At 38.6% G+C, this 12,868-nt stretch overlaps 1 protein-coding gene across 1 annotated transcript in view; it reads right to left on the bottom strand.

The window, feature by feature from the left end:
- Nucleotides 1-12,868, bottom strand: part of rimbp2b (RIMS binding protein 2b) — a 66,253-nt gene that overhangs the window by 46,599 nt on the left and 6,786 nt on the right. Inside the window, 1 exon segment of the mRNA XM_068650162.1 lies at nt 10,706-10,843. Within this exon segment, the coding sequence (XP_068506263.1) occupies nt 10,706-10,843 (138 nt within the window).

The following is a 12,868-nucleotide window of genomic DNA, read 5'->3' as shown; positions in this document are numbered from 1 at the left end:
AGATCAGAGCTTGACACACTACGGTCTACAATGTCAGCTTTGAACTGTATCGAATTGGGATCCTATTTTATTTAAATAACTGATTCGGTTATCGCAATCTTGCCTTCACATCACCATAATGGAAACAAGTCAGATAGGAATACCAAAACTTTGTTTTATTGATTGGTGGAAACATGACTGTAGAACCAGTCCTTAGGTGGGTAACCCCGCTTTATGCTGCAATTTGTGCTCATTAGCTAATCAGCCATTGCATAGTTGAACTTCCATGGATACAGAATGGTCGTTGAGGAAAATCTGCCAATTTAAAGGCAGAAAATTGTGCGTTCTTGCATGTGTAAACACAACACAGAAACACTGATTTTAATGTCACGAATACCCCCAGGTTGATGAACGTTAGGATACTGACATATTAGCCACCGCAGATTGACATCCCTGCTCCTTATACTGCGCAGTTTTCACTCAGCATAAGCCAGCCACTTCCCGCCATGACACTCGTCACGCACATCACACTACACCAGCCTGTTCCTGTTGCAAATTTCTAAACTGCTTTATTATCACCAATACACTATCCATGCATTGAATGCTCAATGTTTTTTGAGTTCCTCTGAACTGATTGTTGTTTTGTTTTTCTAGCAGTGTTCTACTTTCAACTCTAACACCAGAAATGTTCAATTCAAATGAATGATGCCTGTTTCAAGAAAGGCTTACACATAAACTAAAGAGGAAACAAAACATAGCTTACAAAAAGTTTGCTGTTTAGATAAGCAGGAATCATTACATGTTTCAATAAAATAACTGACTAACCCAAGCATTATCATAATATTCCAAAGGCTATTTTGTTTTTACCTTCTCCCACACAGAGACGGTGCAAGACTGAATGACAAGTTCCCTCATATCCACACAACTACAACGGGCAGGTCTTGAGAGGTTTGTCCTGGCGGGCATCAATGTGGCTACATATAGACAAGTGTCATAGACCACACTAACTGTGTGCAACTCGATACCCAAGACCGGCTCAAGTCCATGACGCAACCCGCCTCATGATTAAATTACTGCACACAAAGCGCTACTCTCCCAATAAAACACCATTAAAGACTGCAGCTGATATGCAGCATGGAACGTAAATGAATATGAACTCAAGGCCGGCGTAACATCCCATAAACAGGACAGTGTTTGCAATGGTAGCAAGAAAATGTAAAATGGTTTTCTTAACAAAATCTGAAAAAAAAATAAGTTTTTGGTAAGGAAATAAAAGAAAAATGAAAATGGATTTTTACAACAATGAAAACTAAAAGTACATTTTATATTTACAAAAGGAAGGAAAATATAATTATAGTGAAAATGTGCTTTGTTTTTATTGATTCAGGCATCTACACCAATTAACTTAATTTTAATACATGAGCCTTTGACATTGATTTTAAATGTGTTTCTGTATTACAGGGCAGCCAATAGTCAGAAGAACACAGGTCAAACAGCCATGATGGATTTATCGTCTCTGAAAATAAAACAAACTTTTTTCCCCCACAGTAAAATACGCTAAGGAAAAGAAAAAAGGTGGTATGCTGTTGTTGCCCAGTGATTTTGCTAGCATTGGCACATTCATGACTTTGATATAGAGGGGATTCTGAGGTGGCACTAATTTCACAAGCTTAAAATAGCTGAGCTTATTTAAAAATAGTGAAGCGAAGAGATGCGATCTAAGTAAATGACCCAGAAAGAAAAGCTTTCCCTGGTGAACTCCATAGAAACCTCAGAAGTGAGAATCATCCCACGTCTCACATCACATAAGTAGCAAGTCACAAGAGAGTAAAATGAAAAGGTAACAATGAGCTCTCAAGAAGAAGAAAAAAAAAAAAAAACACTGAACAAAACGTGAAGAGAAAGCAACCTTTGGAGCAATTGCATCCCATATGTACGCCACATATGAGTGGTCAGCTTATCAGTCAGCTCCTCTGCCTCCATGAGAATCGCTGTCAGCCAGCATTGGCCTTTAATTCCAGCCAGGCAGCAATCTAATTAAGGTTACTCCACTGAGCACAAACACTTTCTGATTTACAGGACATAGCTTTGAAAACAAAGCTGGTGACTTGGTCAAATCATTTTGTGAAATGTATGGAATGAAACAAAAGAGGTTCTGTTTTAAGCTTTCATGAAAAATGCTGTGGTTCAAGTGAGGGAAAAACTGGCAAGCGTTGAAACGACTATCCACCTTGTTTTGTTGCCCTAAAAGGTGTGCTGTTCCTGTTAACTATAATTAGAATTAAGACGATCTGGAGCTTTATTGATCGAATTGAAGGGTATCATTAGGCCTCAGTAGATGAATTGTTGTACTCCTGTCCATGAATGTTTTTTTTTTTGTGGTAGTAGTGGATGGAGCATTTTAGGACTATAGTCAGTCTATTTATTTAAATTCCTACTTAAATAAACGGTCACCATAATAAAACCTTTATTAACCACACACATATATTAAAAAGTATATTAATATTTTTAACAATCATACAAGAAAAAAAAAATTAAACACAGAGATAAGATAATGCTTTAATGCTCACTGAATGAACTCTTGTGACATATGCCATGATGTCACGTATTTTGTGGCCCGTTTTCCCCTAAAATATTTCCCAAATTCAATTGTACAAATGTGTTTCATTTGAGTTTCCACGTAATGTACATTTTGTAATCACCTCTGTAAAATGATTTTAGCGCTAGACTACTAGTGACAGGCATCATAATTGACTTTCATTACATCACAAAACACACGCACTGAATAATTCCCCCCGCCCCCATCAAGTAACATTTCAATAAATCTGTCGCATCATCTCCATCAGGGGATAAGCGCACAGACACAGAATTTATATATACGCAGAGTCCGATTAGTCTAGCTCCAGGACAGAGCGTATCAGTTTTTATATTTATGCACCGACTGTGTCCATAAATACCAACGCCCAGTCCAAAAATCAATGTCTACCAGCTCCAATATTTTCATCTTCCCCATGAAGGTCACATTAATCCAGAGGTACGTATCTACGCACACACACACGCACACATACAAATCAGTCACCAGTCCACACCGTCAAAATCCAGGTTGCCTTGACCCTCTGTTAGTTGGACTAATTTAAGTGTCACATAATCTGTATCAGAGTGTAAAAATAATGACAGCTCACCCGACATAAAGGGATTATAGAAACTATCACGGGCCAAGAACAAGCTGGATTTTCAGGGTCTGGCTCTGTGCAGAGTCACGTACATTATAGATGAAGCAGTGGAGAAGGGGAGTGTTCAGCAAAGCACTATCAGTTACCAGAAGACCAATCTAAATCCCCCACATCGTGATCAACCTACAGCGAAATATCAGTGCTGCGGGGGCGAAACAGTAACAAGCTCAGCCTTTACTCCACCTGCATGCTGCTCCAAATTTGGACAAACCAGAATACATTGTAAACTGAAAAACTAAAAAACAGTCATAGTGTTTCTCATAACACCATATGATTTTGTCACTTTGCTAACAGGCTTATGAAAGTCAGATGAACACTTTACAATCTTGTTAAAACCGGTTACATTATTAAAAGGGCACGTTCATTGTGTGAGGCGGCAGAGACCGCCTGTAGCAGATTGAAATGTTAATAAGCTCAATGCACTGGCTGCAGATTGAGAAACTTGGCAAAGATTTAGCTCTGAAATCCTGCATATGGGCACAAGATGATTTAGTTCCATTGTATCGCGCATGCTTTCAAGCTGGTCAAAAGACATGAGCTTCTGCCAACCTGTGGTAAACCCATTATGCCGTCTAAGAACTATTTTGATTGTAGTGCCTCTGAGTCAGGCATATAATGCTTTACAGTAAACCCGTTCATCGGAAAGGAGACTATTTGTTCTAGAATCCCCTGTAGTAATTCTGCAATAGGGACACCCTTAAAAAAATAATACCCCTATCGCTTGCTTTAAACCCATTGAAACTTATTAAGACACACTTTTTACTCACATCGTAAGTGAAAATGTATCTTCCTTACTTTTTAATTATTCATGCCAAAGTATTTTTCATTCAAAACAGTTAATTGTATCTACTTTGATTTATTTACCGTATTTTCCGCACTATAAGGCGCACCTTCAATGAATGGCCCATTTTAAAACCTTGTTCATATATAAAGCGCACCGGATTATAAGGCACATAGAATAAATAACTCAACGTTGCTCAAACATTAATGCAATCACAATATAGTAACACTCGAAATAGTGAAAACAGTAACAATATATCAATAAGTCAACGTTGCTCAAACGTTAATATCACACATTACACAAAATAAACATGTAAAGCTTACTTTAATAAATTAGTTCTCATCCACGAATCCATATTGGTCCATATATAAGGCGCACCGTCGGCTTTTGAGAAAATTGGAGGTTTTTAGGTGCGCCTTATAGTGCGGAAAATACGTTAAGTGTCAAACTGCTAGGTGTAACTTTAATGTATAGGCTGAAATTTCAACTAGAAGTTGTTCGTCTAGATTAGTTCCACCTCTGTGCTAAGTTGCTTTGACCTCTGATTCTATGATGTCAAAGTTCGACAAAAGAGGCAGTATCAGCCCTATTGTAAGCCACTCGGCAGCTTCAGTCAGCTGAGCCCCAGAGGGAGGGTTTTCTTCTGTCCTTGAGGCGAACATTGTTCATGGTTTTAATTCCCTGCCACTCCTCTCTGGGATTTCTAGTTGGCAGGGTGGCCTTGTTTTTTTTTTTTTTTTTTTATAGCTAAACATGTCACGTCGCATTGAACTATTCATCTGTCTCCAATTGTCCCTTCAAGGTGCTTTGCTCGGATACCGTCATTATCTTCATTTTTCTCAGCAAACTTTCCAATTTTGTTGGACACTAACGGCTTGTTATTGTGGATTTTTTTTTTTGTGTGTGTGTTTTGTTGGAAGTACTGTGGAACCAGAGGTCAACCATAACCATAACCATACACAAGCTGCTGGTCAACCACAGATTTCACAGAAAGAAATAATGGACATAAAATGAAGAAGAATATTTAAAAACTGTCATCCTCATAAACCTTTATAAACTATAAAGCCATTTAAAAGAATAGTTCAACCATCTTAATGGTCATACAAGTGTAAAAAGAATTCAATGAGTAAAAACACACTAAATGATAAAGATGTAGGAATCTACTTTGGTGACCAACATAACCATGTAGCCATGTAAATCTGCACAGAACCAGGTGCCTATAATTTAGCAGATGAGTACGAGCCAACAAATCTCAAAGGGGGAGCTTTGTGGGAGTGAACACAGTCGACTTCAATCATGTCCAAACGAAATGGCTGCTCTTATTCCCTTTAAAGGCGGTGCACTTGTCGTGCACTGACAGTCGTGACACATGGCGGAGCACAGACAACCACATTTTTCCCAAGAAAAAAAATGACTTGCTCATGAGGAAGGTACGTTTATATGGAAGTGCAAGCACCTCTATGGGCTGATGTTGTAAAGTTGATTTGGGAGGAGATAAAAAAAAATGTCTGTGCTGTGCAATGGATACTTGGAGACAAGACCCCAGCCCCAATTATTTGATTGCATGATTCAGAGGGTTTGATGTCTGTTCTTCACATATTTATGATGGAAATACTGTCACGAAACAACAGGGTGACACGAAACAATAACAAGAGAATAACAAACCGAGGTAAATAGGTGGAGCACAACGAGAGCTCGATGCTAGAAGGACGACTGAGGAAAATAATACTGGAGGGAAAAATATCTAAACGGAAGACTCAATCACGGAACAAAAATACTGGGTAGGAGACAAACACAAGAACACGCAATCTAATCTACATAAGACTAGGAACCAACTATGAAAAGAAAAGACGGATGGAATGACAACTAGGCAAAATGTGGCTAGCAAGCATATAAGATCACTGCCAACGGCAATTAGTAAACAACTGCAATGTCAAAAATCTGTCATGCAAGGATAAAACAACGTAACCACTGTTTATTGTAAATCTTTTTTAAAAAGTTAAATAGCACAAGTGACTATTTTCCTATACATACCGTATTTTCCGAACTATAAGGCGCACCGGATCATAAGGCGCACCTTCAATGAATGGCCCATTTTAAAACTTTGTCCATATATAAGGCGCACCGGATTATAAGACGCACCTTCAATGAATGGCCCATTTTAAAACGTTGTCCATATATAGTAAGTCCATGTATTTGGACACACCTGCCGTAGTGGCTCAATATTGGTCCATATATAAGGCGCACTGTCGGCTTTTGAGAAAATTGGAGGTTTTTAGATGCGCCTTACAGTGCGGAAAATACGGTACTTTAAATGTGCATGTGCAAAGAGAATTTGTGTGCTTCCGGCATAGGATGAAATATGGATGAAATACAACTACAAAATATCCAGCAAGAGGTTGAAGCAGGCATGCAGTGTCTTTAACATGACAAGTCTCTAGTTGTATTTTACTGTTGTATAGCAAATATTAAAAATCTCCAGGAAATAAATGTTATGATTATGTTATGGTTTTGCTTTGTACTGTATAGCCTATTGATGAAGTATTCGTCAATTTCCCGCCTGCAGGCGAAGTTGGGATGTGATCAAGTATGGATTGGGTCATCATAACAAACAAACAAACCAACAAACCGACAAACCAACAAACAAAAAGACAGCTGAGTGAATCGTGCAGAGTCCCTGTGTCAATCAGCATCATTGAGCGTTAACAAAGAGGGATAATTTAATTTGCGGATTGGTGGATGCCTGTAATGTGGGCGCCCCGCGAATTTAATTTCATTACAAGTGATGTAAACATGAGATTGTCCCCCCCAGCACAGGAGGACCTTCCACATCAATAGGTGTACACTAGAAAGTGCAAATGTAAAAATCACAGGATTTGGCTCAACTGCTCCATAACAGCAGACATATTGATAATGTAGATTTAATAAACCATTAATGAATGAAACAGAATAGCTGCACATTGTGGAACAGCTGTTCATTGTGTAAGTAAACCGCTGTACAGTAAAAAAAAAAAAAAAGAGATAGATGACAAACCCTTGCATGATATTCCCATTTATGTCTCTGAATATTAATAAACCGGAATAAATTATTAATCTGGGCAATTATGGTAGAGTGCAAAAGAAGACGTGAAATCAAGTTAACTTAAGTTGTGTTTGTTCAGAGGAACATTTAAACCCTGACAGTGTCTAGACGCTATTTAGCCTGAGAATGACAGCTTTTCCCTTTCTGGCTGGTTCATATTTATGATCGTCACTAAAATGTGTCTCTGTGTGATGATTCACAACACCAGCAAACCAAATGTGGTCTAACTGAACCCGCAGGCTCGACCGTGCGACCTGCTCTCTCACATGAATAGGTATGAGGGTAAAAGTTAACCAGGGAGGAATTGTTCACATCCCTCATTTTTCGTCCCCTTTTGACATCATGGCTGCTGCCAGTGACATGTTTAGAGGTCGAGCGGTAATTGGACACTTTCTTAGTGATCGTGTGAGTAGAGACGAGCAGAGGAGATGATAAAAACTGGAATACCAGTAATCATCATCATCACGTTTGTGTCATACTATTGTAGTAAATCATTTCATAAATTAATAAACTGAAAAAGATGCACTTTAAGTGTTTAGCAACACGGTTTACCTTCCGGAAGCACGTTTTTTCTTGAAAATGCTTTCTGTCAGGTTTTGGTGTGAAACAAGTCTTGAAAATAAAATTGCGCTGTCTTGAAAGTGTCAAAAAGGTATTAATAATACAGTTCATCCTTGTTTCTTCAATCTCCTTATTTCAAATGCCTAGCACAACTAAAGGTATATTTGGGCCAATATATTAATGACAACACCTTTTTTGGGTGGCTGTATATGCAAGTCGGAAATCATGTCACTAACCTCCACTAACTAAATTGTAAAGTCAAAACACTTCTAAGCAATTGATATAAAACCATCAAATGACAATAACAGTACAATCATTGTGTTGTATTCATAAATTAAAATGGCCACTCGATTTATGATTGATTAATGGGGACTTGAATTATTTCAATCCTCTAAGTTTTTTTCTAAAACTTTGTGTAGTTAACAAAGGTTCACATCAAATGTAAAGCTTTCTCCACTCAGGTGATCCCAGAGGTCTAGACACTTTACATAATAGATGACGTAGAATTAATGTAAAGGGTGGAGACAGCTGTGTAGGAGGAGACCTTTACAGCGTTGTCTCCATTTTGATGATTGCATCTCCATCATAGAACAACAGAGCTGCGGGCTAATGGTGCTTGCTGAAAAGCTTCATGCTCTGTCAGTTTTTCATTACCACTTCACTCAGTCATCCAGTATGTAGGACCATGCAATATTGGTAATTACTAACAGTACCCCAGTTTTTCAGGGTCCATAATCATCTATTTTTCCACTTCAGGGAACTAATAACATCACCAGGCTTCAACCCAACCACCCCCTCTTCAATACTGCTTTCCCTGCTGACTGAGGCGTGCACAAAACACCAGCATAGCAGCGCAGCAAGACGCATAATGATATCAAAAATATTCTCAGCAATAGCAAAAAGTGCTACTGTGTAACTTTGATCGGAAAAGAAAGTGAATCATTTCAAATGTTTTGCTAACCCTCCTCAACCCTCCAGTTTTATTCAAAGGCTCAATCACTATGTGTATGGGTGGATGATTAAACAAGAGATTGTTTGTATATATGTGTGTACGTACATACATATGTGTGTATATATGTACATACACATACATATGTATGTATATATGCTACATAATAACATTAGTAACATTATCATACACCGTAACATTATATTATTAATTCAGAGATTCTTTCAAGTATAAAAAGAGGGAGAATCACTGATCTAGGTGAACGTAATGACTTTCGAAAGGTAAAGGGAAGGTTTACATATTACTGTTTACACACTTCTTATTCTTAAATTTACTGTAGTTTTTGTCTACAATATTCTAATTTATTATTATTCTAGTTAATATCCTGCTTAGTATATACAATTTCACTTAATCTTTCATCAATCTCAAACAGACTAAAACTAAAACAATTTAAATGACAAAACATATGACTAAAACTAAATTACATTGAGTGGAAACACTTTGACTAACTAAGTCCAAATTTGCTGATGCCCGCGATATGTATTAGTTGTACAGTAGCTTACACTGCAAGGTAAACATCCAATCTGTCCCAGACAAATTGTTGACAAGCTAATCATCAAGTAGTTATTTAACAAGCAGGTGGGGAATTTATAAATAAAACTCACACCAACTCATATTTTTGCCAACAGTCACAGTGAGTTGTGCTAAGCTCACACCCATACAGGCCACAGCTGGTGCGATGCAAAAACTTTCAAATATCGAACATTGACACGTGTGAAAATCTTGCAGAAAATGTTTTTGCAAACCATAACTTGGGCTGAGAACCTAGGGAAGATATACAAGAATAATGTGTGCGCCCTAGTGTTTAAAAATAAAATGTTTGCATGCCCACGTACATTTGTTTTTCATAATTTTAGAGAACCATCATTATTATGTCCATACTTTAACCTCATGTACTCTATTTTCCACCCCATGAGGTGCTTTGGGTTGAAAGGCGCAGACTCAATTGAAGGGGCTCTTTTGTACTTAATCCACACTTAAGGTGCACCGCATTATAGGGCGCATGCATGCCAAGACTTACGGTAAACAAAAGCAACAACAAAAAAACGTCATGGGAGCAAAACGGTGTGTTCAGTTGTCACCATGTACTGTACTGTACTGTACTCACACAACTGTTAATCGATATTCATACGCAAATCCATTCAAGTCAAGCTTCTTCTCGTCATTGTCTCATCCTTGTCATGTTGCTCTTTGGCAATGATCCTGACTTTCCAAAAACTAGAATTGTACCTCGTAAGTAGTCTCTTTGTCTATACCATTTTCAAGGGTCCTAATGCTGTTTGTTTTGCACAAACTGATCGTATTTATTTATCAATCACGGCGGAGGTACATTCTCTATGTATTACTTAAAGTTCTCTGATTGGTTTACCGCCCGGTCTATGAATTTTACGTACAACATACAATCATTGGTTCATCTGGTCTACATTTTACGTCTACATATCACATACCTGTAGCGGCAGCCACACAACAAAATATAGAGATTTTGGAATTTGGTCCACACAAAAGCGCATCTTACTAAAACTATCACCTTTGGGTTTTGAGAAAATTAAAGGCTTTTAAGTGCACCTTATGGTGCGGAAAATACGATACTTTGTTTACATTATAGTGACTATAGTGTTTTTGTCCCAAGAATGAGAAACACTTTCATATGATTCTAGCATGACAAGTACACAAACACACAAGCACACATATCCCAATTTGCAAGGATTACACTGGGGTCTAATCGATTCTCCTCATTCATATTGAAGCACAGATGTCAAGGAAACCCAAGAGAATTGCATGCAGCCTGAAGAAAGCCTGATGAGGACAAGGACATGTTACTGAAATGCTATTTAATACCCGCCCTGCATATACTAGGAGACTGGTGACATTTATGGTGAGCATTTCAGGTCAGACCTGTGTAATAATCATGACCTTTAAACCGCATCTTGATGTGTCCATATCTGAAAAGTATAGCAAAACAGTTTCTATTTTTGTTGAGTGAACATTTCCCCTCGGATTGACCCTTGCCCAGTCTAGCATCAACAAGCTTATAGCAACCTTTCATAAAGTGAGCTCACCAGTAAGCTCTGTTTTAGCCTCTGGCTGCTCAGCGTCTCAGGGTTGAGGCTCAGGGCCGCACTGCTGTTCTCTAGAAGACAAAGGTTGTCCAAACGCTGTCCACTGTGGCGCTGCAGTGGCACCACTTCATTTCTGAGCTAGACCAGGAGCGAGAGAGAAAAAAAAAGACAAAGTTGGAAAATCAATCAAGAGTTAATTTGTATTTTCTCAGGAATTACATTTCTATATTCTTAGGCTGGTTATCATTGACAAGGTACAATACGATGGGCCTAAAATATATCCCCACCATGTTTGTTCTTGCTTAAATTCAAAACCTTCAAAAAGTTTTAAATTCAAAACCTTCATAAAGTTCACTGCTGCAGCAAAAGCCCACTGATGAGAAAAATTGCCTTGCACTCAGATTTAGTTAAAGTGTATGCTGAGTAGTTGCTCAGCGCCAGCAGTGGGTCTTTGCGGACAAACACATCTGTCAGCCACACTCGTGCAAACAATCCTTCATTTATGTCTTCACGTTTTTGCCTTCAAAGAATGAAAGCTGTTCAAAGTTAACTTTTACAAAATGTCTATACTTAACACACAATGAGGAAAAAGCGCAGTCACGTTTTTTTTGCTTGTTTTCTGTGCATATCATAAGACATCAGTTAACTGGGATAATGGATGTCTTTCTTAACTCATGTTAGGCTCCACTGAGCAGTTTTTTTCCATTTTTAATCACACACACACACACACACACACACACACACACACACACACACACACACACACACACTCTCTCACACACACACACAGAAAAAGCAAACGATTGGCTATTCCAATGAAATAAAAAGACACATTTAATCACAATGCGATTCACACATGAAAATTCTATTCTTCGCCAGAAATGCTGATGCAACATCTGTTTTATTAGCACGTTTGCATGATAATAATGCAAGGTTTCAATTATTCATCACTCCAATGAGGTGGAACCAGATGCAGCTTTTGTGCCATAGTGGCAGTGGTGTAACACAACTCAAGCATGGCGGGCCAACTCTGCACGGAGCTAAAGTCTTGACGTGGCAAACATGGAAACTGCTGGGGCCACACACGAAACACAAGATGTCATGTTACTTGCTGGGCTGTAACCATGTGACATCTCCACCAGCACTTGAAGGGTGGGTCAGTGGATAGGCCTGAAGTCTGAGCGTCCTGTGCAACCCCTGCTGGTGTGACTTTGATCTCTTTCCTGGCGTGACGGATATAGGCAGAAAATAACCTTTCTTGTCTATGCCATCCATTAGTAATGACTATTAATGCAATGTTGCTGCATGTGCCCGCCACTTATGGGAACGAGCAAAGATATTTTTAGGTGCATGTCCCCAGCTGCACACGTCCAATTCAGGGCCAATGGGCAATTAGTGTTTGTCTTTCATAGCAGAAGGCAGTGCCGTAACCTTAACACAAACAGACATCTGTGTCTGTACTGCCATGTAGCCCATCACAAACCCTGCAGTCCTTTTAAGTGCCTCAAACGTCATATGTGCTATATTAGCTATTTATCATTATTTATTATCTATTTAAATCTCCCATAAGGTTATGGTGTTGGAGTCTTGACTTTAACAGTATCTCCTCCTCAATGATGGTGTACATGGAGGCCCCTATTTTTTAAATGTATAGCGGCCAATATAGGGTGCAGTAGCGAGTTAGCTTATTGGGGTCAGAATTCGAGAGAACGATCCATCAACAAGGACATAGTATGCATAGAGAGAGAGAGAGAGAGAGAGAGAGAGAGAGAGAAATTATTCATACCCCATGGGGTTGACCTATCCCTGCTGCAAACGACTTGATAGAGTTCGAGTTAGACTACAAGAAAATTACATTTGAATGAATGCATAGTGCATGTTTGCCAGTTTTAGATCAGATCTTTAAAATTTGTGATAAATGCTGCTTGTGCCTTTCCCATTAGAAAGTGCTAAAGGTGGTGAAGCTTACGACAAGCAAATTATACCGATTAAAGTTGAATGTTCACGGGTGAGTGAAAAGAGCAGTTTCAAACTAAACTGACATTCAATTTCATTCAATTCTATAACAAGAGTGGTATGTAGCGTCCTAGTTCTTCAGCGGACCAAGGAACACTTTAATTTGCGTCTCTCGTTGCTGGCCTACTCAAATATTAACATTGGTTC

Source organism: Syngnathus scovelli, chromosome 3 (genome assembly GCF_024217435.2).
Source record: "Syngnathus scovelli strain Florida chromosome 3, RoL_Ssco_1.2, whole genome shotgun sequence".
In the NCBI taxonomy this organism is placed as follows: domain Eukaryota; kingdom Metazoa; phylum Chordata; class Actinopteri; order Syngnathiformes; family Syngnathidae; genus Syngnathus; species Syngnathus scovelli.
This window is presented reverse-complemented; position numbering and strand designations above follow the sequence as displayed.